We start from the raw sequence: 27,139 nt of genomic DNA, 5'->3' as shown, positions 1-27,139 counted from the left end.
GCAAGGAAGCCGGAGGCATCCCTGCACTCGTAGTGCAGACAGGATTTCATAAAATCCCATCCACTCTACTGTAACATCTGGCCGCTGCAGATTGGACGCTGTGGCTGTACGCAGCGTCCAATCCGCAGTGTTTACTGACTATGGATACATACCCTAAAATGATTTTTCACAGTTTCCCAGATATGTAAATTTGGGAGAGTTAGAACAATTGCATACTGTGCCCACCATGAAATAATTCCGCATTTGTTTGGTAGAATTTAACAATTATCATTATGCCTTACATAATACAATGGCCTTGTGTCCTATTATTCATGCTCTTACAGTCCAGCAGTTCGGAAGAAATGGGTCGATGGTTGGGTCTTCTACTTGCTCAAACAGGCTCCAAAACCAAGCCAGAGGCCTTGCACTATGACTATGTAGATGTGGAAACCATTGCCAATATAGTGACTGCAGTTCGCCATTCATTCATGTGAGTTTACTAGGAGGGAAACACAAATAAAAAAAAAAAAAAAAGTGAGTATATGAGTAAGGGTGTTCTTACACAATTCAAAAGGCGGCATCGTACAGTCACCGATCTGGAAGTCTTTACCTATCAGTGATCATTTAATATCCTGTTTGCACAGGCTGTGGTCATTGAGCGATATGTAATAGATGGCTCAATGCGCATAGACTGTTACAGTTCTCGGTGGTTCAATTCTTGATTATACAGGACAATGCGCCCCCGAAAATTTTTTTTTTTTTTTTTTTTTTGCACATTTCCAAATAACCCACTTCACCACCATATGAATGAGCATTTTGATTGATCATGGGATGATTTGCAGCCTATTTACACCGCAAGATAATCGTGAAATGGGCGGTTTTAAGAACACTCATTCACCGTTGTCCTTCAATATAAATGTAGTTTTAGATATTTGCTGTGCTAACAGTATATTTTAATCCTCATTTTTAGGTGGGCAAAATCTTCACACAGTGGAAGTACTGACACTCGAGTCTACGATGATGTGGCCTATGAAAAGGTATGGAGTTCACAGGCACCAAACATGTCTAGTTTCTTTTTATGTACCGTAAGTGGTGAAAAAAGAATCCAAACTTTGTTAAAAAAAAGGTGCTATATTCCGAGACCTGTAGCGTCTCCATTTTTGGTTATCTGGGGCTGGGTGAGAGCCTATATTTTGCGCACCGAGCTGACATTTTTATTGATACCATTTTGGTGTAGATACAATGTTTTGATCTCCAGTTATTGCATTTTGTTACAATATAGCGGTGACCAAAAAAAGTTATTCTGACGTGGGGTTTTTTCATATCATGCCATTTAGCGATCGGATGAATTCTTATGTAAGTGTGTGTGTATATGTGTGTGTATGTATGTATGTGTGTGTATATATATATATATATATATATATATATATATATATATATATATATATATATATATATATATATATATATATATATATATATAATATTATTACACACTAGAAGCTGCAGTACTTTGATCGCCTCTGCTACACGCAGGCGATGATCAGATATCCTGTGTGTAGCAGAAATGCTCACTTGCTATGAGCGCCTAGCACTGGGCGGTGCCCATAGCAATCTGGCAATGACAACCACAGAGGTCTGCTGCAGGCCTCTGGTTGTCATGCTGACCCATGGGAGACACGTGTTCATGTGACTAAGTCACCGATGGGCGGAGCCAGTGACTCGCTTCCTGTAAGTGAGGGTTAAATGCCGCTGTCAGAGATTGACAGCAGCATTTAACTAGTTAACAGCCGCATGTGGATTTCGACTCCACCTGCAGCTGTTGCAGGTACATGTCAGCGGTATAGGTCAGCTGTCTAAACCACTGGAAACAAAAGGGAGTACACCCCTAAGTAAAAATGGCCAAATTGTGCCCAAAGTGTCATTATTTTAGGTGGCCACTATTCATTTCAAGCACTGTTTTGGGCATGGAGTTCACTAGAGCTTCACTGGTTGCCACTGGAATCCTCTCCCACTCCTCCATGACAACATCACAGAGCTGGTGAATAGAGATTTTGGACTCCTCCACCTTCCGTTTTGAGGATGCCCCACAATTAGTAAATGGGGTTTAGGTCCGGAGATGCGCTTGGCCAGTCAAACACCTTTACCTTTAGTCCCTCAGTTTCTTTAGCAAGGCAGTGGTGATCTTGGAGGTGTGTTTGGCATCATTATCATGTTGGAATGCTGCCCTGCGGCCCAGTCTCCAGAGGGAAAGGGTTTATGCTCTGCTTGAGTATGTCACATTACATTTTGGCATTCATGGTTCCCTCAATGAACTGTAGCTTCCCACAGCCGACCGCACTCATGCAGCCCCAAACCATGACACTCCCACCACCATGCTTGACTCTAGGCAAGACAAACTAGTCTTTGTACTCGTCACTTGGTTGCCACCACACACTCTTGACATGATCTGAACCAAATAAGTATTATCTTGGTCACATCAGACCCTGGGACATGATTCCAGTCATCCATGTCCTTAGTCTACTTGTCTTCAGCATGCTTTCCTGTGCATCACCTTTAGAAGAGGCTTCCCTTATGTATGACAGCCATTTGATGCAGTGTGCGGTCTGAGCACTGACAGACTGACACCCCCACTCGTATAACCTCTGCAGCAATGCTGGCAGCACTCATGTCTGTTTTGGAAAAATAACCTCTGGAGGATATGACGCTGAGCATATGCACTCAACCTCTTTGGTTGAACATGGCAGTGCCTGTTCTGAGTGGAACCTGTCTTGTTAAACCACTGTATGGTCTTGGTCACCATGCTGCAGCTCAGTTTCAGGGTGTTGGTAATCTTGTAGCCTAGGCCATCTTTATGTAGAGCAACAATTTTTTTTTTTTTTTTTTTCCCCAATTCTTTTTTTCAGTTCGTTGCTATGAGGTGCCATGTTGAACTTTCAGTGACCACTAGGAGAGCATGAGAGCGATGACACCAAATTTAACACACCTGCTCCCCATTCATACCTTATATATTGTAACCCCATTGAGTTACGTGACAACGGATGAGGAAAATTGCTAATTGGCACAATTTGGCCATTTTCACTTAGCGGTGTACTCACTTTGTTGCTAGCGGTTTAGACATTAATGGCTGTGAGTGGAGTTATTTAGAGAGCACACCAAATTTACCGTTATACAAACTGTAGACTGACTACTTTACATTGTACCAAAATGTCAGATCTTCGTTGTTGTGCCATGAAAAGATATAATAAAATATTTACAAAAATGTGAATATTGTGATATATTGTACATACCAGAATACTATAATACTTAACTGCATTCTCTATAGTGACCAGTAGTGGGAGCCAAAATTCTTTTTTTCATGCTCAAATGTTTTCAGATTGAAGACCCAAAACGCTCACAAGGAGGAACACAAGTGAAGCGTCATGCCTCGTCTTGTAGTGAAAAATCCCGCAGATTGGACCCTGAAGTTAAAGTCAAGCGTCATGCTTCAAGTAAGTACTACACATTAAAAGCTAAAATACCAATATTTAAAGCCTTTAGGCCCCTAGACACATTAGACTAAGTCCGCCAAACCCGTCAGTATCCAAAAAATAGCAAATTTAGTGCAGCACCTCACCACAAATTGCTATGTAGGTAGTGGTTGCAAGTATGCCATAAAGCAGATGATCCCATCCTCCATAAGATCCACAGGTGAAGGCAGCGACTACAGCATCCACGGCAGCACAAAGTATCTTCTTTATTAATACATCACATAATACAGGGTTATGGCAACGTTTTGGCCTCCCAAAACGGATAGGTCTTTATCAAGCTGTAGAAAACACATCCACATATTTATATTTGCACTCGCCAAATAAAAACACCATATGATCAGCCAATAGACAAGGCAGAGACAAAAAACTCTGATTTAAAAAAATGTAAAACATACTTAATCAGAATGCACATATACATCATTTAAATGCACAACTATATGAGCAACACTACAAAACAGTACAATTAACGGGTAAACAAATGGGCCATAGAACACCATTAACCCATTCGCTACTGATGGCTTATATAAGTCATCAGTCATCTCCCTGCCTTTGATGCGGGTTCTGGCGTTGAGCCTGCATCTTTCCCAGCACATGACGGCTCATTTGATTAGCTGTCATGTGCATCTAACAGCCACAGTTGGAATTGCGATCCACTCGCAGCTGTTAACAAGTGAAATGTGACATTTAACACGCGCTAACAGGAAGTACGTCAAGACGTACCTGTCGTGATCGCGGTGCACCGATCGGTGACGGCCAGGGGTATGCAGAAGACCCTCCATGCTGGTCATTGTGAACTTCCTACGAACACTGGAAAGTACTGAGGCAAGTAAAAAAAAAAAAAAATTATATAGAATATATATTTGCTTAAAGGCCTCAGCAATATTGCAATAATGGGCGATTAAATCATCGTTATCTATCCCAAAATTGGCGCACAAAAATAAGCCCTCACCCAGCCCCAGATGATGAAAGATGGATACTCTATGGGTCTTGGAAAATGGTAACATTTTTATTTATTTTTTTTGTTCCTTACGAACGTTGCATTTTTTTACTTGCCACATAAAACAGAACCTACATGCAAACTCGTAATGACCTGGAGAATCATAATGGCAAGGTCAGTTTTAGCATTTAGTGAAGCTAGTGTAAGAAAAAAAAAAAAAAAAATTGTGGAATTGCACTTTTTTTTTTTTTTTTTTGCAACCTCACCACACTTGAGAGAGAGATATATATATATATATATATATATATATATATATATATATATATATATATATATATATATATATATATATATATATATATATATATATATATATATATATATATATATATATATATATTATGTATGTATATATGTAAAAAAAAATAGGCAGCACTCAAGCTTGATAAAGACGGGTCACCGTTGAAACGTTGCCACTGGAGGATCAGTAAAGTATCCACTTTTTTTCACATTTAATTTGAGTGCTGCCTATTTTTTTTACCTTTGTTAATTTGGCTGTTTGGACACTGCTGAATAGGTTTTGCACCAACTATTTAATTTTGGTAGTGCTGCCCTTTTTTTGAGAAATATATATATAATCTCTCTATATTTTTTTTAACACAGTAGACTATGTTGTAAAATCAATGCGGTCATTCAAAAGTACAACTCGTGCTCCAAAAACCCAGCCATCGCTCGCCCATATTGACAGAAAAATAAGTTATGACTCTGGGAAGAAAATTGCCTGTAGATGAAGGGTTTAATGAACCAGGTTTGTTATGGGTATAGTAGTATTACAGGCCCCAATGAGGATTCCAACATGGCATGTCAATTGCACTTCTGATTTTTCACTGCCGATCGCATTGTTCTTCCAGAAATAAGTCGCTGGCCAACGTATCGGTAGGAGGCTTTCTTATAGAGCACATGGGAATGATCCGCCGGCTGAGTGCTCCTATGTTTGGGCTTGTCAGCTGAGATGGCTGTTATCCGAACGGTCAGCCGAAGCATTGTTCGCCCGACAGCTATCTGTGTATAGGCAGCCTTAGTATGCTAGCGAACACCAACACCTATGCATTTCAGTGCATACATTTTGACATTTTCCCAGGGAGTGATTTGACTCCACATTGACATCCACTGAATCTAACAGAAAAGAAAAAACTTCATCATTTGTCATGGGCAACCTCAGGCTTTTCACTTAGAAGGGTTCATTCACATGTTAGTTTTTCACATTCGAGTGCTGTTTTTTTGTTTTTGTAGATGGCACTTTGTATCTATGACAGTCTATGGGGCTGTTCACATATCAGGTTTTTTCCTCAGACCAAGTGGTGCGTGCAAAATCACTGAGGCATGATCTGACATGTGGATCAATATCCGACAAAATCAGAAGTGCAAGTGTGGTAATGGCCTCGATTGGGGGGTGGTCCACTGCTTACCACGACCCGACGCGGCAAAGACGAGGCAGAGGCAGAAGTCAGTTGTAACAGATCCGGGTTTATTGGCCGTCCTCCTGACGACCATAGCCATACACCGCAGCACGTTTACAGCTCTCCGTTTCCAGGCCCGGGTACCTTTCACCTTTCCTCCAGTCGTGATGACGTCCCTTGTGGATCTTTCGCTGGGGCTGTCCTAGACCAATCTACCATCAGCGCTTCACCTGCCCGAGGTCGTCGTCCAGTCGGTACTCCCGGGGCCTCGTCTGTCCTGCGGTACGTCGTGTCAGGGCCACCCCCCTGACTGTCTTCTCTTGTTAGTCCCCTGGTCGAGCTCTTTACCGTTCTCCATCTTCTGTCCTGAGTCCTCCTCTGTTGAGCTCCTCCCGACTAGCCTCTGGAACCCCAACCAGTCCTATGTATCCCCTCTCACTGGGAATTTCCCTCCTGGGTTCCTATCTCCCCGCCCCCCATGACTAAGCAGTTTCTATAGCCATAAGCTGATGTTAAGTCCTGAACTACGGTACACTCCCCCCTGCCATCTTGTGGTCAAGTTTCAGTACTGCACTCCCTTTTCTGTCTTTCCCTGCTGTTACCTTTCTATCCTTGCCAACCTCCGTCTGTAGTGCACAAATCGTCCCCTCCTACTTCCAGTCAAGTCTGTCCGTCAAGTCACCTTCCCCACACAAGTCTAAGGCGCAGTGAACAAAATGTACAGCATTTGGATGCCACCTGAAAGCTGACCATTTTCACTGACATATGAGAAGGTGGAGAATTTTTTTTTTTTTTTCCTCATCCGTGAAAAAACTTATGAAACTCTTATTTTTCTCGTACTTCAAAAAACCGATGTATGAATCAGGCCTAACTTGTAGAAATCATATAGGTAATTTACCAGTTGGCACTTTGCTGCCACTTTTTTTGTATGTATTTTGTTTTTCTAGCCAAAAGTAGAAAATGGGTCCACAAGACAACGTGCCGAGATTGCATTTAAAGATTACTGCCCCCATTAGCCACAAATACTGTTTTGTTTTTTTTTTGTTTGTTTTTTTTGCTCAAAGTCCAAACTTCAATATAGTATTGAAATTTAAAAATAATTCTTCTGGAAGGTCTTATTCAATCATAATTTGGGTAGGAATAGGCAGCAAAATGAACAAGTACCAAAAAATAATAATTTTGACATTTTCTCTTGTGCCTATTGTGTCCATTTTGCATTTAAGGTAAATACAGTCCTATAAAAGTGTCTTTTGTTTCAGATGCCAACCAGTACAAATATGGTAAAACCAGAGCCGAGGAAGACGCTCGTAAGTTTGTGAAGGAGAAAGAACGTCTGGAAAAGGAGAAAGAAGTGATAAGAAACAAGCTAGTAGCACTGAGGAAAGAAAGAAGAGAGCTGAAGGAGATGTTGAAGAATAGCACAGGTGAGAAAAATAATGTGGAAAAAGCTTCAGGAGTGTTCACATATGGCAGATTTTGCTGCAAAATTATCTGTAACCGTCCCTATTGTCAGGATGGATAAACTGGAGAACTTCATGTCAAAATAGCTGTATTCAGATCTGATTAACCGTAGCAGAAAGCTCTGCAGGAAATCTTACTGCATGTGGATCAATCTACCCTTAAGGCCTCCAATACACAGCTTAAAGGGGTTATCCAGGACTGTTTCTCTTTTTGTTTAATAAAAAAAAACAAAAAAAAAACAAACAGGCAAGTAACTGCTAACAGACAACTTCCTGACGCCCGCTCAGAGCGGTCACTGATTGATTCTGCTGGCGATTCAGCTACTCCCACATCAACAGAGCAGCTCTTCTTCTGGGCTGCTCTGTCAACTGGGCATCACTGCCAAAGTCATGGTTGATGGCCAGCTCCCCACAGTTGGGCAGCAGGGAGACCCGGCTGTCAACCAGCATGACATCGGCAATCACACCCATCAACAGAAACTTTGAATCACTGGCGGGAGAGGTCAGTGACATATCTGTGCCGGCACAGATCTACCTGACTGTTCTTGGGCCAGTAGTGAAAAACTATATAGTCCTGGAATATGAATTTCAACATGACCAGCCTACCATCTAATGAGTAAAGGGGTTGTTCTCGAACATCCCGATGGGCGGCTGCTGCTACCAATGGAAATTCGCAGTGGGTTGGCTCTCACCAATAAAAACACACGTTAGACCAATCCGTACGTTCTTGTTCATGGGGGAGTCAAAGACCACTTTTGGCTAAATGATCATTGACTGCATGGCTGTCTAAAATGTATGATGGACACTTTTGTACGAATTCCAATTATATTTATTAGAGAAGCTCCAAAAAGAATAAAAAAAAAAAAAAAAAAAAGCCTTGACAATTGTGAAGTTTCGCTTTAGAAATTAAAGAAAACTGGTAATGTTAGAAGTCAAATTACCACGCAATGTATTTGGTCCTGTAATCATATTACGCCAATATCATGAGCCTAAGGATATTGGCACTGGTTCCATACCTGATGTTTGACAGCATTCAAAATTCACATGCTAGGGGAAAAAAAAAATCTGTGCAGACTTAAACCTGGTATCATCTGATTGCTTGTACCATACACACTGATGCCACTGTACTGCTGTATATAGGAAAAATTGCAGTATCCTTTCAAGCCCAGCCTCAGGGCTGAATTTCAACATAGCTCTTTGATAGCAGTGCAGGGTCTTCAACAGAACACGGCTGCAATAGCAACACAGCTGATCATAGGACAGCTGAAGGGCGTGTAAGGCGCACAAGGCGGTAGCCATGGATGATGGGCTTCTATGTTCCCACACCTTGACATCCCACAAATGTCCCATCTCCTTTGTGCATTGTGTAAATTGGATTACCCTCTCACGGTTTTGCTGGTAGCCTTTTCTGACTCTGCATCCCTGAATCCTAGATCAGCCGTACATTGAACAAGAGACACTAGATCCTTTTTCGAAAATGCTTCTGGATCATAGGGGGGAAGTTTGTTGTTGGATGACGTTTTAGGTACCATTCTTTAATCGTGGCAGTGATTCATTTTATTCAACTTCCTATGACCTATATTCCCGTGTAGACCACTTAGGAGGGTTGATCCTACTGCCAGATTCCCTTTAAATCTTTTGGTTTTGACTGTTCATGTGGTCTCCTCATTAATGTCTGAGAAATCATGGACATTTGCAGTAAGAAAACAGCTATGGGAAACTAATGCTAGACCGTGCAGGTCCTCAGTCAACTTGTGGATACAGTAGCCTTGAATCAGCATTTCACTTTTCAATAGATATATACAGTATATTTCACACTCTTACTTTCTCATTTGTGTTCAGGAAAGCAACAGCAAGATCTAGAGGCAAGGTTAGCCTCTTTGGAAGAGCAGTGCAAGGACAATGAGAAGAGCCGTGTAGATCTGGAGCTACAACTTACAGAAGTGAAGGAGAATCTCAAGAAGTCACTTGCTGGAGGTCCGTCGCTTGGGTTATCAGTGACAGGAAAAGCAGAGAATCCAGTAAGTATTTGATATTTTCATATGTGATCTTAATGGTCGTAGATGCATACAATATCAAACACTATATGGACAAAATATTAGGACACAATTAATTATGGTTATGTATTCAGTATCATTGTCACAAGTGTATAAAATCCAGCCCCTAACCATGCACTTATGCAATCTGCCTTTGCAAACATTTCTGTAAGAATGAGTCATTCTAAGCCGTTCGCTAAATTTGAGTGTCAGACAGTTCATGAAGTTTCCTTCCTCTTATATATTCCACGACCAACTGTGAGTTGTATTGAAAAGTGGAAGCAATTGCCAAAGCCGTTCCAGATTTCTCCCTACCATGGTTTCTTAGGCTCTGGCCTACAAGTAGACATGTTCCATATTTGGTCTAGTGTTTGGTTTAATCCTCTTTTCTATACTGACATCCTTTAAAATCCTTGGGCAGCCCTTTTAAATTTTTTAAACATCGAGACTTACAACCTCCAAATTTTAACAATTTAAAAGTCTTTCCGATGTAATTTTGACTGCTAAGCAAACAATTGCTGAGGTATGTCAGAAACTTTGTTCAATTTTATGGAGTGAAACCCAGACTGGATGGATGTTTAATCAAAGAAAAGCTAACCGGTATAATTGAGATACCCATGACAAATTCTCAAAAATCTGGTCGCCTTGGATCACATACAGTTGTGTGAAAAAGTTTGCCCACTTTCTGATATCCTATTCTTTTGCATGTTTGTCATACTTTATTTAATTTTTCTTGGTGATCTGAAACATTTAAGGCAAAGAACACCAGTAAACACAAAATGCAGTTTTTCAATGAAGGTCTTATTAAGGGAAAAAGAAAACCAAACTTAGAGCTCTGAGTCAAAGTGATTGCTCGCCCCCTTAAAACATAAATTAACTGTGGTTTATCACATTTTTGGGGAGCAAAGTTAAACTTCCCTTGCCACATGCAGGCCTGATTACTTCCATACCGGTTCTGCAATGAAGAAATCACTTAAATCACTGCCTGACAAAGTGAAGTAGGCCAAAAGATCCTCAAACGCTAGACATCACCATGCAGCTGTCCAGAGATATTCTGGAACAAATGAAAAACAAAGTTGGAGATCTCAGTCCGGAAAATGGTTATAAAGCCATTGCTCAAGCTTTGGGACTGCAGCGAACCATAGTGAGAGCCATTATCTACAAATGGTGAAAACCTGGTCCCAGGAGTTGTCGGCCAATGAAAAATAACCAGAGAGCGCTGTGACAACTCATCCAAGAGGTCACAAAAGACTCCATAACAAGATTCAAAGAACTGCAGGGCTAACATGCCTCAGTTTAGGTCACTGCTTGCTTCATTACTCCATGGCATTGCACTCCTGCGCAGATGCACTTCTCTGCCCTGTTGAGGGCAGAGCAAATTCCTGCAGTGCGCCGGGCCTCTCTGACCTTCCCGACGCCTGCGCGCTGCAGCACTTTATTCTTCCTTCAATAACGCAGAGAAGTACGCCTGTGCAGAAGCGCGATGCAGGAGGGCGGCATCGCAAGAAGTTGGGAGGCGCCAAACCCGGACCGCCCCCCCGGGTGAGCATAATAAAAGTTATTTTTCTTATCTTTCAGAGTGGACCGGGGGCTTATCTACAGCATTATAGAATGCTGTAGAGAAGCCCTGAAAGGCGGTGGCTGCATCTTATAACGGCCAAAACAGTTTACAGGTTCGCTGTAATAATAAAGACCTTCATTTAAAAACTGTATATTAGGTTTATCTCTGTCTAACATTTAAACTTGTTTGGTGATCTGAAACTTTTAAGTGTGTCAAATATGCAAAAGAATGGGAAATTGGAAAGGGGGGGGCAAACCCTTTTTCCTACAACTGTATGGTCATCCACAACTTCCAACTGAGGCCTTGGTTTTATAAGGTTATACCACAGGCTGCCTTCACAACTCTAATTCTCAAAATGTTCCTCCTTTCTTTTTCCATTATTTATTTATTTTTTTCTATTCTTTTTTCTGGCATACTCTTACCTGTTACTTGTCATGACCATTCTTGCTTTATATTGGTAAAGTAGTCTATGATGACATGTTGCCATTCTCATTGTACATGGATATAAAACCATGTACTTGTTGCATATCTATAATAATAAATGCCCTAACCAGCTTCCGGTTGTAACAACTTCCGTCCAGTTGTAACCGGTGACGTCACCCCACACACACGCACGTTAACCCTCAACACACCACACCGCCTCAACACACACTCCTCTCACCTTTCACCTCCACTCATGTCCACTCACTCTTTCACTCCACATACGTTCCTTTCTCTCACTCCGTTTCTCATACTCACACTGTCATCGTCGCTGCCCCGACATCTTCCTCCGCCGCTGCGATCCAGGATCCAGACATTCTCCAGGCCGCCGACATGTTCTTGCGGGACGCCATCTTGGATGTCGTGAAATCCCGCGATATTTAAGATGGCGTCGCCGCAACAACATGTCGCTGGCGTGGACGACATCGGGATCCAAAAAGATGGCGTCGGCGAAATCTCGCAAGATGCGATGCGATAGCATCGGGCCATAATCTAGTGGTACATAAAAGCCACTTATGCTCTGCTGACTACATTGCTGCAGAGATTGAGCAGAAGATTCATGCGCAGTGCACCTCTTTGAAGCTGGCATGAGTACAATTGGCTTCAGCGGATCAATGAAGTAATTGAAAGAAGCTGCATGTGTGCGCGAGGTACGTAGAGCACTAGCACAGATGCTGGTGCTTGTAAGAAATGTTAAGTGGGCCAACTAGTCTGGGAACACTAATTCCTCATTTACATATAAATGGACTTTAGAAATACTTTTTCTAAAGATCTGTTTGCGTGTAATGTAAGGGTCCCGTTTCAAATAGCGACGCTCCAGCGATCCCGGCAACGATACGACCTGGTAAGGATTGCTGGTACGTCGCTAGTAAGCTGTCAAACAGGCAGATCTAGTCAATGACGCAGCAACGATATGGCGATCCATATAACGACCTCAGCGGTCATTGGGACCTTGTCACACAGCAGCTATTCTGACGACTCACGCCTGCGTCCCTGAGTTTTGTGTCGCCAACGAGGTCGCTCGTTGGCGTCAAACACAGCAATGCATGCTGGCCAGTGGGACGCCAACAATCAAAAAATGGCCTAGGACATTCGAGCACGATCATAGATATCCAGCGCAGGGGGGGCGGTCGCCGCTATGTGTCACACGTAGTGAGATTGCTGGCGAGGTCGCTGTTGCGTTCCAAAATCTGTGACTTTTCAACGATCTCGCTAACGCTCTCGTTATGTGAGACTGAGCCTTAATACAAGGAGTGTAAGGCAGGATTTACATATGCAAACACAACTGCTGGTGCTTCTGGGGTCACGTGGGACCTGACTGGTACCTTTTAAGCATGCCAGAACATTTTGCATAATTGTATGTTTCCAACTTTGTGGGAACAGTTTTTTGGTTTCTTTTCTGTTCTAGCATGATTATGGACTTTGCTTTGAGTAGGTTTGGGTTTACTTGACTTTAAGCGCCCGTTACACATAGCGATATCGCTAGCAATATCGCTGTAATGTCACCGATTTTGTGGCGTAGCAGCGATATTGCTAGCAATATCGCTACATGTGATACTTGCCTCCGACTGGCTCCCCCGCTGGTTATCGCTGATCGCGCGAGAACGTCCTGGACCATTTCTCGTCGGGCGCTTCCTGCTGGGCTTCCTGTGGTGCCGACGAGCGACGCATGGACGTGGGCCGGAAGACGTCAGGATCGCCGCATCTGACAGGTAAGTAGCGACCCCCGACCCCTGCTATGTCGCTGGTGAGATCTGCCTGTGTGGCAGCTCACTAACGACCACTTAGCGATGCACCAGCGATCCATATCGTTGTCGGGATCGCTGGTGCATCGCTAAGTGTAACGGTACCCTAAGGCTGGGGTCACACTAGCGAGGAATACGGACGAGTGAGAGGCGCTAAAAGCACACATTACACATGGACCAATGATTCTCTATGGGGTCACTCGCACCAGCCGTATATTTCTCATCCGTATTCTACGGTCCGTGCCAATCGCAGCATGCTGCGATTGTCAGCGTACTACGGCTGTAAAACACCAATGCAAGTCTATGGGTGCGCCAAAAATACGGATTACACGCGGACCAGACATGTGACTTGCGAGAAATACGCACCCGGTGTCTTTTAGCAAAGCCGGCAATTCAGTGCTCTATACAGTAAACTCACACTGACAGGTTTAATAAAGAAGCGAAAGAATGAATATATATATAATATAGAATACACACATACATAATATATATATATATATATATATATATATATATATATATATATATATATATATAGAATACACACATACAATATATATAACACACATACTATATATATATATATATATACACACACACACACACACACACACACACACACACACACACACACACACACACACACACACACACACATGAAAAAAAGTATTTAGTCAGTCAGCAATAGTGCAAGTTCCACCACTTAAAAAGATGAGCGGCGTCTGTAATTTACATCATAGGTAGACCCCAATTATGGGAGATAAACTGAGAAAAAAAAAATCCAGAAAATCACATTGTCTGTTTTTTTTTTCATTTTATTTGCATATTATGGTGGAAAATAAGTATTTGGTCAGAAACAAGCAATCAAGTTTTCTGGCTCTCACAGACCTGTAACTTCTTCTTTAAAAGTCTCCTCTTTCCTCCACTCATTACCTGTAGTAATGGCACCTGTTTAAACTTGTTATCAGTATAAAAAGACACCTGTGCACACCCTCAAACAGTCTGACTCCAAACTCCACTATGGTGAAGACCAAAGAGCTGTCAAAGGACACCAGAAACAAAATTGTAGCCCTGCACCAGGCTGGGAAGACTGAATCTGCAATAGCCAACCAGCTTGGAGTGAAGAAATCAACTGTGGGAGCAATAATTAGAAAATGGAAGACATACAAGACCACTGATAATCTCCCTCGATCTGGTGCTCCACGCAAAATCCCACCCCGTGGGGTCAGAATGATCACAAGAACGGTGAGCAAAAATCCCAGAACCACGCGGGGGGACCTAGTGAATGAACTGCAGAGAGCTGGGACCAATGTAACAAGGCCTACCATAAGTAACACACTACGCCACCATGGACTCAGATCCTGCAGTGCCAGACGTGTCCCACTGCTTAAGCCTGTACATGTCCGGGCCCGTCTGAAGTTTGCTAGAGAGCATTTGGATGATCCAGAGGAGTTTTGGGAGAATGTCCTATGGTCTGATGAAACCAAACTGGAACTGTTTGGTAGAAACACAACTTGTCGTGTTTGGAGGAAAAAGAATACTGAGTTGCATCCATCAAACACCATACCTACTGTAAAGCATGGTGGTGGAAACATCATGCTTTGGTGCTGTTTCTCTGCAAAGGGGCCAGGACGACTGATCCGGGTACATGAAAGAATGAATGGGGCCATGTATCGTGAGATTTTGAGTGCAAACCTCCTTCCATCAGCAAGGGCATTGAAGATGAAACGTGGCTGGGTCTTTCAACATGACAATGATCCAAAGCACACCGCCAGGGCAACGAAGGAGTGGCTTCGTAAGAAGCATTTCAAGGTCCTGGAGTGGCCTAGCCAGTCTCCAGATCTCAACCCTATCGAAAACCTTTGGAGGGAGTTGAAAGTCCGTGTTGCCAAGCGAAAAGCCAAAAACATCACTGCTCTAGAGGAGATCTGCATGGAGGAATGGGCCAACATACCAACAACAGTGTGTGGCAACCTTGTGAAGACTTACAGAAAACGTTTGACCTCTGTCATTGCCAACAAAGGATATATCACAAAGTATTGAGATGAAATTTTGTTTCTGACCAAATACTTATTTTCCACCATAATATGCAAATAAAATGAAAAAAAAAACCAGACAATGTGATTTTCTGGATTTTTTTTTCTCAGTTTGTCTCCCATAGTTGAGGTCTACCTATGATGTAAATTACAGACTCCTCTCATCTTTTTAAGTGGTGGAACTTGCACTATTGCTGGCTGACTAAATACTTTATTTCCACAGTGTGTGTGTGTGTGTACATATATATATATATATATATATATATATATATATATATATATATATATATATATATATATATATATATATATTCAAGATTCAGAGAAGCTTTATTGGCAGGACTAAATACACATTAGTTTTGCCAAAGCAAGTGCACAGAAGGGAATAGGGATAGGGACTGTAGGGATGTTGGGAAGGGGCTGTAGGAAAGGTGGATGGGGCAGATCCAGGATGGGGCTATAGAAGTCCATGGCATAGGGAAGGTGGATGGCGGCAGATCCAGGATGAGGCTATAGAAGTCCATGGCATAGGGAAGGTGGATGGGGGATTGGGGCATATCCAGGGTGGGTGCCATAGAAGTCCATGGCATATGATAGTTCTCTTTCTCGCAGTCTATGGCATTCGCTCACATATTGCGCTGCTATCTCCACTGCTCTCTCTTCTTCCCCCAGCAGGATGTATGTTTTCTCTTCCTCCTTCATGGTGGTGAAATCTGGGAAGAGATGTGAGAGTCTCCTGAAGTGAGTGTCCCTCACTGCTGAGTACTTGGAGTAGTGTAGCAGGAAGTGGGTCTCATCCTCCAGGGCCTCCTGGTCACAGTGTTGGCACAGTCTTTCCTCCCTGGGCTTGTAGCTCTGCCTGTGTCGGCCGGATTCGATGGCCAGACTAGAATACATACAATATATATATATATATATATATATATATATATATATATATATATATATATATATATTAGTGTATGTATTCTAGTCTGGCCATCGAATCCGATGGCCAGACTAGATATATATAACTAGAATACATAATATATATATCTATCCTTTGGTTTGTGTTAGAAACCCTGTCATAGGGCTCCATTATATGTCCATTGTGCAAGCCTGCGAGAGAATCTCGCCATACGGATGCTTACATGCGCAAAATACGCGACCACACCTTGATTACGGATGTCATACGGAGCACTGTTTAGGGGACATTCATCCGTATTACGCATGTAAAATACTGACCGTATTTTGCGTTGGTTATTGTGACCCCGGCCTTAGTGTGGAACAACTTGTATGCCCCACACAGAGCCCTGACCTCATCTCCAATCACACATCATTGAGATTAACTAAAATGGAGATTGAGACAAGCCCTCTTATCCAATATCTTTGACCTCACAAATGTGTAAGCAACGGCTGGTGTGGTGTCCTTGGGTGGATCCAGCGAATCATGGTCCAGCTTCTGGCAGCAACAGGCGGTCACCGGTTTTACCTGTGGAGCCCCTAGTCCATAAATCTGTGTAGCCAAAGTAAGGAGCACTGCAGGAGTCTCATGTCTGCTGCTGCTCGTCTTTCAGTAAAGGGGGACGCACCTTGGGACCCTGCACCTGGCACACACACCTCATTACGAGCACAGCCCTCTGCCTAGCTGGGCACGCGGCGCTCTGCACAATCACTGTCTGAAGCACTCGCTTAATCTCTGCTGCTGTCTGTCACCCTGCGGAGCACGCCTGCTTCTGCTCGTGCTGCCAGCAGGAAACGGACTCCTGCTTCGCGCGGTTTCAGCTCTGTTTCCGGCTTAAACACACCCCCTGTTCCCGGTTCATGGGACCTGTCCGATACCCTATTCCTACCCCAAGGCAACATGGGATGCAGCCTCGACAGTTACGGACCTTGCTCAATACAGGTACCTGCAGCCCGGTCTTCCTCCTTATCTGGATGAATGAGCAAAAATTTCCACAGACACACAATCTGATACTCTAATGCAAAATCTTTGCTCAGAAGAGTGGATGTTTTCTATGCATCCATTGGGTAGGAGGCCTGTTGCTTGCTTAAAGTGGTTGGCACAAATCTGTCTACTTAGTAGGTGATAAATTAGACAGCTGGGAACCCCTCTAATCACTGGAACAAGAATCCAATGTCCTATGCTTGCCTGTTATTTCAGGTTACGTTTCAGAATTATTTGTCCTGAGTCTGTACATGACGAATACCACTATTCCTGGCCATTATATGACTTGTACTCTGCATTTTTCAACCGTTTGAGCCTGCAGACAGGAAATCTGATTTTCTGTTTCATAGTGTGCCAAGGTAAGGAGACTTATTCGTCATGCAGTGCTCCTGTGTTTAATATGTACAGTTGTCGCCAAAAGTATTGACACCCCTGCAATTTTGTCAGATAATACTCAGTTTCTTCCTGAAAATGATTGCAAACACAAATTCTTTGGTATTATTATCTTCATTTAATTTGTCTTAAATGAAAAAACACAAAAGAGAATGAAGCAAAACATTGATCATTTCACACAAAACTCCAAAAATGGGCCAGACAAAAGTATTAGCACCCTCAGCCTAATACTTGGTTGCACAACCTTTAGCCAAAATAACTGCGACCAACCGCTTCCGGTAACCATCAATGAGTTTCTTACAATGCTCTGCTGGAATTTTAGACCATTCTTCTTTGGCAAACTGCTCCAGGTCCCTGATATTAGAAGGGTGCCTTCTCCAAACTGCCATTTTTAGATCTCTCCACAGGTGTTCTATGGGATTCAGGTCTGGACTCATTGCTGGCCACCTTAGAAGTCTCCAGTGCTTTCTCTCAAACCATTTTCTAGTGCTTTTTGAAGTGTGCTTTGGATCATTGTCCTGCTGGAAGACCCATGACCTCTGAGGGAGACCCAGCTTTCTCACACTGGGCCCTACATTATGCTGCAAAATTTGTTGGTAGTCTTCAGACTTCATAATGCCATGCACACGGTCAAGCAGTCCAGTGCCAGAGGCAGCAAAGCAACCCCAAAACGTCAGGGAACCTCCGCCATGTTTGACTGTAGGGACCATGTTTTTTTCTTTGAATGCCTCTTTTTTTCTCCTGTAAACTCTATGTTGATGCCTTTGCCCAAAAAGCTCTACTTTTGTCTCATCTGACCAGAGAACATTCTTCCAAAACGTTTTAGGCTTTTTCAGGTAAGTTTTGGCAAACTCCAGCCTGGCTTTTTTATGTCTCGGGGTAAGAAGTGGGGTCTTCCTGGGTCTCCTACCATACAGTCCCTTTTCATTCAGACGCTGACGTATAGTACGGGTTGACACTGTTGTACCCTCGGACTGCAGGGCAGCTTGAACTTGTTTGGATGTTAGTCGAGGTTTTTTATCCAACATCCGCACAATCTTGCTTTGAAATCTCTTGTCAATTTTTCTTTTCCGTCCACATCTAGGGAGGTTAGCCACAGTGCCATGGGCTTTAAACTTCTTGACACTGCGCACGGTGGACACAGGAACATTCAGGTCTTTGGAGATGGACTTGTAGCCTTGAGATTGCTCATGCTTCCTCACAATTTGGTTTCTCAAGTCCTCAGACAGTTCTTTGGTCTTCTTTCTTTTCTCCATGCTCAATGTGGTACACACAAGGACACAGGACAGAGGTTGAGTAAGCTTTAATCCATGTCAACTGGCTGCAAGTGTGATTTAGTTATTGCCAACACCTTTTAGGTGCCACAAATAAGTTACAGGTGCTGTTAATTACACAAATTAGAGAAGCATCACATGATTTTTCGAACAGTACGAATACTTTTGTCCACCCTCTTTTTTTTTTTTTTTTTTTTTTTTTTGTGTTTGGTGTGGAATTCTATCCAATTTGGCTTTAGGACAATTCTTTTTGTGTTTTTTCATTTAAGACACATTTAAATGAAGATAATACCAAAGAATTTGTGTTTGCAATCATTTTCAGGAAGAAACTGAGTATTCTCTGACAGAATTGCAGGGGTGTCAATACTTTTGGCCACAACTGTAAATTGCCTCTTCAGAGAGGAGCACGACTTGAACTCTATAGCGCCACCTGTTGGAAACGGCAATCCTAGAAGTCACTATCGACAGTTTACCGAGTCTTGCAGTGTGACTTGGGATAAAAGCCAAATCAGAATCTCACTTTGCAAACACGGTGTTTTGGGCTATTGGCCCTCATCAGTGCAAAGTATGAGAACTGATTTTGCAAGGTGAGAGGCACTGGACTGAGGTCTAAAGGGTAATGTTTCTTTGTCACTCTCCACAAGTGCCAATAGTCACTGCTCTTCAGACGTTCCTGGTCTACACCAGATTTGGTGGACTATGGTGGACCTGGGTGGGAATTTTTTTTTTTTTTAATTAAATTTGTAAACAAGGGATAGTGTTTGGGTGCTTATTTAAATAAAGTATTTTTTTGTTTTTTTCTTACTAGGTTAGTAATTGGGGTTTCTGATAGACATCTCTCCATTACTAACACCAGGGCTTGATGTCTGCTTATTTTTGGACACTGTACAGCTGACACAAGCTCAAAACCCCATTATTAACCCAATTGCCACCGCACCAGGGCAGTTGGGAATAGCAAAGGCTTAGCGTTAGTATTGGCACATCTAATGTGATGCGCCAATTCTGGGGCAGCTGCGGACTGGTATTTTTAGGCTGGGAAGGGCCCAATAACCATGGACCTTCCCAATCTGATATCAGATGGCTGCTTTACCTTTGCTGGTTACAAAAAGCGGGGGCAAGACCCCATGTCATAAAATAAATTTAAGAATATCATAAAAAGCTGTCCAGTAAGCTCAACACGGTGTAATTTTTAGAATATGTTGGGGGTTGTGCAACTATATTTCTATAGGTCTGTCTATATTATCTCTATAGCATTCATTGCTGTCCAAAAACACGGTGGAAATAGTGCAGAAATTTCTTCATCTAAATACTCAATATGGAAATAGCCTTACTGTAAAGAAAATAATTCATTTATTTCTTCTGCAGGCATCAAAAACTCAACAAGAAAATGAGCGCCCTGTGCCTGTCAACAGTGCTGCAGAGTTGAGACACAGAGCCCCATCCATAGTGACTACCAATAAAGGGAAGGTGCTCCAGAAGGCCAAGGTATGCTCCACGTACAATGAGTCGAGAGGGGCAGTCAATGAGAGATCTTTAGTGTCCTTCGGCATCACCTGGATATTTTCTGTGCATAAAGACAACGATATTAATATCTCTTCATTCCTCTGTAATCCTAATGTGCTACTATTTTATTTCAGGAGTGGGAAATGAAGAAATCCTAAATCGTGAACGTCTTCTATGTGTAAACTCGTTCTGGTGCACATGAAGCATTTGTGAAACGCATGTACCTTCTCAGAGAAGAACTGCAGAGATGAGTAAAGGCAAAGAGTGAACACTGGACTTATATGATGACCTGGATTCATCATATACATTCTGAAAGATGAACTATATCAGACAAAATGAGATTTAAAACCAAGAAATACATGGAACATCAACTCCTCATAATAGAGTCCAGTAGTGACAGTTGTGGCTTGCATGCATAAGCCCTTAATGATCAAAGCAAGTGAATGAATTTGGATTTTAAAGCCGAACGAGAGATTGAAAGTGAAATTCTATATTATAAACTGTATTAAAAAATATTGTTGGTCTATGCTGTGCATACAGGACATGGCCTCTTTACTGTGAATGTCTAACCGTTTTCTCATCGCCTACACTAATTGTACATGACTGGCCACAGAGGGATGAGAGTTGTATACTGGGTAGTTTCTTATATTTTGTACTTTACATAGAAAATCTATAAGAATATAATTGAAAGACCATCCCCGCTAGACGTAAAGAAGGCTGTCAGTTATTCTACATGGCATTTACTTACTGAGCCAAGCCTCATTAGCATTGTGAATACTGGCAGTGGTATTAGTCTGACTTGGCGAGATCTCTTGTCGTGTAGATATTCACTTCCTCACACCAACCCCAACTAAAGAACACTCTAAAACACTAGGTGCTATATGTAAGGCATGTACATTTCTGATTTCAGCTTTTAATTGTGCACATTAAGTGCCCTTGAAAATGTATTGGAAGAGATTTGTAAAAACTAATGTAAAAATGTTGTTTATTTTCCAGGGTTCCTTAATAAAATGGCAGTCGTATAACAAGAGGTCAACTATTGACATCGTTGTAGTGTATCACTAGGATATGCCATGAAGGGAGCCAGATACAATAAATATCTGAATGTTCAATCAGCAGCTATCTTTCCCGAATCCTCCATACCTAGCGCTGACCAACTCCTGGTGGCGGATTGTCTCCCGGAGAACAAAAGGATGAGCAGTCCGAACTTGGACACGCCGGATCCATATTTCCCCCGATGATACTTGTCGGGAGAAAGTTGAGTCCTCCATATATAATTTACTGTTAAATGAGATCAGTGGGTTCAGATGACTTTTAATTAAACTTATCTAATGTGTATGGTGACTTTTACAGCCTATGGGTTGGGGATCAACCCTTTGGAATAGAGAACTATGGGATCTAGTTCTACTTCCACATTGTAACTCTCCTGACTGTCCATCATACAGTGAACTGCAACACGGCACTATTTTATAACAATGAATTCCCGTTACAAGGTGTGGCTAAAAGTTGCGGTGTAGGTAGAATATGCTAGGGGGCCACAGTGGTCAACAAGTACTGTGGCCCTTTAATTCAGTTGGGATCATAACCGACTCCACATTGTAAGTTAAGGGCCAGTCACACATAGCGATATTGCTAGGGATATCGCCTAAACGTCACTGGTTTTTGTGACGTTATAGCGATATTGCTAGCAATATCGCTATGTCTGATACTTACCTCCGACCGCTCCCCCGCTGATTATCGCTGATCGCGCGAGAACGTCCTGGACCGTTTCTCGTCGTCAGCTTTGTGCTGGGCTACCTGTGGTGCCGACGATCGACGCGGGAGGATGTCGGGATCGCCTCGTCTGACAGGTAAGTCACGACCCCCGCTATGTCGCTGGTGAGTTCTGCCTGTGTGGCAGCTCAATAGCGACCACTTAGCGATCCTGACCGCGTCATATCGCTGGTCGGGATCGCTGGTGCATCGCTAAGTGTGACAGTACCTTTAGAGATGGTGTATCCTACAGATTTAGGCTGCTTTCGCACATCTGCATGTAGTGTCGGTGTCCTGCTGGGATGGATTTTGTTATTGGAGAGCATACAGACTTGTTGCGTATGTGCTGTTCTGAATCTCAAAATTGGATCAGCAGAAGACCTGCTTTGAGGTTCACGGATCGCATTGTCAGATTCATTATTTTAACAGATGCCTCAATAGATCCTTTTAACTCAATTGGTCCATGTCCTGTCCGATAAAAGATCTGGCAGCACGCCGACATTTCACATGGATGTGTGACTGGAGCCTTGGCAACACTTTCTATGGTAGTAAACCTCTTACATTTGTACTTGGTTTTAGAAAGATCCTGGCATGGTATACATTGTTTTGCAAGTTTATTCTCACTCGTGTGTGGGTATCTGATTTTGATTCATGTTAAAATCTCAGAAGATAACTATGGATTTGTGGTGTCAGCCTGGGAAAGTGGTATGATTTCCCATCATAAGGAATAGAATAGTGGGAAGGAAAACACACTTTTTTCTGCATATTGTGCCACTGTTGTACAAAGAGCTCTATGCACTTTGAGACTTCCAACTGTTTTTCAATAAAAGGGACAATATACAGAATTACTCTGGGATTTTATGTTCTAACTTTATTTCTATGCAACAGATGATAACCGTTACATGCTCCGTTATAAATACATAAGACATATTGGATTGCTAATTTTTAGAGAATAAGCAATATATTTGTGATAAACTTTTCATCGCAAATATAAATTGCTTAGGCTAGTTTCACACTAGCGTTCTTGTGCGCAGGGCTGCCGCTAAGCCCCACCCCTGGCCATGCCCCCTCCGGTCAAGGTTCTCCACTGATCGCATGCAGCCTCATGTGATCAGCGTATCCTATATTTAGCCCTGGATACGCTGATCGTGCGCTGGTCTGATTTTGCTGGCGCTGCGCCCAGCGCACAAAAACGCGCTGTTGCATTTTTGTGCTCTGGGCGCAGCGCCAGCAAAATCAGACCAGCGCACGATCAGCGTATCCAGCGCTAAATATAGGATATGCTGATCTCATGCGATCAGATGAGGAACTGACCGGAGGGGTTCGCGGCCCAGCACTGCTCACAAGAATGCTAGTGTGAAACTAGCCTTAGTTGTTGGTTCTGCCAAATTAAGGAGTATGGCCACCTCTAGGGTACAAACACAAGGGCTGCCATGTGGCCACTTTACAGATGAATACTACGTGGCCTTCCAAGCTGTAGCAGTTTTAATAGATCTTCAAAAAATTGAATGCATTTGTTAATGGTCACAATCAACTTCAATGCATTAGAAAACAGGAGTGTTTTTCTTGGTCTTATGGTTTCAGCACCACTGTGGGCATATCTCAGCTATCTGGCAGCAGTCGCATATGTTCATACCCTAAAGGTGTCCATACACATATGATGGCTTTCAAAGAGGAGTCCAGAGAAGGCCTCTGCCAAACTTCTCTGGCAGCATCTTATTTCCTGAAGAATTAAAGGGTTGTGTAGTAAATTCAAACTGCCCAACACTTATCACCCTCAACATTATCAGTGGACTGTCGACCAATCCCGCCTTACGGAAGATCTACACAAGATTATTTTTGTTTTTCCATACATGATTTGATCAACTATTTTTTTGAGAAAAAAATGCTTCAATGCAAAACTTGAAATTTAAATATGGATAAACTCCATGAACTTACAAAAGCTAATTTTCTAGAAGGCTAGTCAGCATTTTTTAATGATGCACCAGATCCAGCTATATAAACTGACCTTTATCATTGAGAACAAGCATCAATGTTAACCATTTATATATACTGTAAATAATTTTTTTTTCTATTTTAAGGAATATATTAAAACATTTAGGGGACAGATTGAAAGACTTTTCCATCCTTTTGGTCCTTAAATGGCCATGTTGCATGTGCAAAGAATTTTATGGCTTGCTACACTATTACATGTATGTTTAAAGGGAACCTGTCACGGGGAAATATAGTCCAATCTTCAGTTATCATGTGATAGGTCAGTGGGAGCTGAGTAGATTATTATTATTTATATAGCACCTTTAATACCATGGTGCTGTACATGAGAAGGGGGGTTACATACAAAGTTATAGATACCGTTAACAGTAAACACATTTTCACAACAAATTTACAATGACAGACTGGTACAGAGGGGAGAGGACCCTGTCCTTGCGGAGTTAAGGGCCTGTCACACTAAGCGATATCGCTAGCAATATCGCTAGCAATATCGCTAGCAATATCGCTATAACGTCACTGGTTTTTGTGACGTTATAGCGATATTGCTATGTCGGATACTTACCTCCGACCGGCTCCCCAGCTGGTTATCGCTGATCGCGCGAGAACGTCCTGGACCGTTTCTCGTCGTCAGCTTCCTGCTGTGGAGGCGGGTGGGAGGACGTCAGGATCGCCTCGTCTGACAGGTAAGTAGCGACCCCCGACCCCTGCGATGTCGCTGGTGAGATCTGCCTGTGTGGCAGCTCACTAGCGACCACTTAGCGATGCACCAGCGATCCTGACCGCGTCATATCGCTGGTCGGGATCGCTGGTGCATCGCTAAGTGTGACAGTACCTTTACATTCTACAGGATAGCGAGGAAAACACAGGAGGTCGGGGGTGCAGCAGCTCTGGTGATGATGAGGCGGCAGCTCAGGTGGTGGTGAGGCGGCAGAATGGTTATTGGTCTGTAAGCTTTCCTGAAAAGATGGGTTTTCAGGTTCTGTTTGAAGGATCCGAGTGTGGTGGATAATCGGACGTGTTGAGGCATCGCATTCCAGAGAATAGGGGATATTCGGGAGAAATCTTGGAGGCGGTAGTGTGAGGAACGAATAAGTGTGGAGGAGAGTAGGAGGTCTTGGGAGGATCGAAGAGTACATGAGGGAAGATATTGGGAGATTAGTTCAGAGATATAGGGAGAGGATAGGTTGTGGATGGCTTTGTAGGTTAGTGTTAGTAGTTTGAACTCTATTTGTTGGGGAATTGGGAGCCAATGGAGGGATTTGCGGGGGGAGGAGAAAGGTGGATTAGTCCGGCAGCAGAATTGAGGACAGACTGGAGTGGTGCAAGAGAGTGTTGCAGTAGTCAAGGCGGGAGATGAGGGCATTTACAAGAGTTTTAGTAGATTGAGGACTGAGGAAGGGACGGATTCTGGAAATATTTTTGAGTTGGAGGTGGCAAGAGATTGGACATGCGGTTTGAAGGACAGGGCAGAGTCGAGAGTTAAGGGGGTTTTACACATAGCGATATCGCTAGCAATATCGCTAAAACGTCACTGATTTTGTGACGTTATAGCGATATTGCTAGCGATATCGCTATGTGTGATACTTACCTCCGACCGGCTCCCCCGCTGTCTGTCGCTGATCGCGCAGCTCCATTTCTCGTCATCTGCTTCCTGCTGGGCTTCCTGCTGTGTGAGACGAGCGACGCTGGACGCGGGCGGGAGGACGTCAGGATCGCTGTGTGTGAAAGGTAAGTATCGACTGCTGTATCGCTGCTGCATCGCTGTGAGATCTTCCTGTGTGGAAGCTCACTAGCGATGCACCAGCGATCCTGACCGGGTCAGATCGTTGGTCGGATCGCTGGTGCATCGCTAAATGTAAAAGGGCCTTTACTCCAAGGCAGCGGATTTCAGGTGTGGGAGAGAGCATGATGCCATTTACCATAATAGATAGATCGGGTAGGGCAGATACATGAGATGGAGGAAAGATAATGAGTTCAGTTTTGTCTGCGTTGCGTTTTAGGTTGGTGTATAGTTTTGCTCTTTCTGGGAATTTGGATCCAGTGGGTGGTCTGATCAGTGACTGACAGCTTTCTTTTAGAGTGCATAGAGATATAGGAGAAAAATATTTGCTTCTTCTAGACTTTAGACTCCATTATCTATTATGTAATGACTGCAGTGTGTGGTAAATGAGACCTAGTCCTTCAGATCTAACCCACACAAACATGCCTAAAGGGATTTATGGTTTACTGCCCTTTTGTAGATCATAGTTTCCAGGTAATGTGAATGGTTTCTTGTTAAGCCCTGTGAGATCAGTATCTTGTAGGCTACTTGAGAGATAAGTAAAAGGTACTATTGTGTCATACTGTTTCCAGGCCAGCGCTGTGTACACTTCCAGATAACAAGCAGTTTATGTACTCAGATGAAAAAAGACATTCACTTTGTAAATCGAACATGTGAAATGATGTGTGGAAATGTGCACAATGGTTATTTCTGTTTTTGAATCTGCTTGGTATAATAGACAGCTATAAAATGTTGCAACGCCGGATCTATTGATTTGAATGGTGACGGAAGTGTCCTAAAATATCTTTTTTGTTTGACTGCATTTTTTTTTTTTTTTTTTTAGCTGGACTAAAGATGTAGTCTGCACAACTTTTTTTTTTTTTTGCCTTATCCCCAAAAAATGGATAGCAACTGGATTATTTTTTTTTTTTTTTTTTTTTAACATTGAGGTCTATATAGGGTACATTATAACGGATGGTTATCTACTATGAAATCCATTTACTGATCCGTTCTTTGAGCACTGAACATGCCCAGAACAAGAGAACATCTCTAAGGCCGGGGTCACACTAGCGAGAAATACTGACGAGTGCGAGGCGCTAAAAGCATGCATTAGACACGGACCAATGATTCTCTATGGGTTTGCTCCCAACAGCCGTATATTTCTCGGGTGTATTCTACGGTCCGTGCCAATCACAGCATGCTGCGATTGTCAGCGTACTACGCCCGTAATACGCCAATGCAAGTCTATGGGTGCGCAAAAAATACGGATAACACACGGACCACACGTGTGACTTGCGAGAAATACGCACCCGGT

General features: G+C 42.8%; 1 protein-coding gene across 1 annotated transcript in view; it reads left to right on the top strand.

The window, feature by feature from the left end:
* The window catches only part of AFAP1L1 (actin filament associated protein 1 like 1), a 101,949-nt gene extending 80,598 nt beyond the window's left edge, over positions 1-21,351 (top strand). The window contains exons 12-18 of the mRNA XM_073575203.1: positions 324-469; positions 950-1,016; positions 3,356-3,470; positions 7,166-7,330; positions 9,209-9,387; positions 20,184-20,303; positions 20,456-21,351. Of these exons, the coding sequence (XP_073431304.1) occupies positions 324-469; positions 950-1,016; positions 3,356-3,470; positions 7,166-7,330; positions 9,209-9,387; positions 20,184-20,303; positions 20,456-20,479 (816 nt within the window). The 3' untranslated portion in view covers positions 20,480-21,351. The remainder of the gene's footprint in view (positions 1-323; positions 470-949; positions 1,017-3,355; positions 3,471-7,165; positions 7,331-9,208; positions 9,388-20,183; positions 20,304-20,455) is intronic.
* The last annotated feature ends 5,788 nt before the right edge of the window (positions 21,352-27,139 follow it).

Source organism: Dendrobates tinctorius, unplaced genomic scaffold (genome assembly GCF_039654945.1).
Source record: "Dendrobates tinctorius isolate UK_male_01 unplaced genomic scaffold, ASM3965494v1 ptg000043l, whole genome shotgun sequence".
In the NCBI taxonomy this organism is placed as follows: Eukaryota; Metazoa; Chordata; class Amphibia; order Anura; family Dendrobatidae; genus Dendrobates; species Dendrobates tinctorius.
The sequence above is the reverse complement of the archived record's forward strand: the minus strand, read 5'-3'. Positions and strand labels throughout refer to the sequence as shown.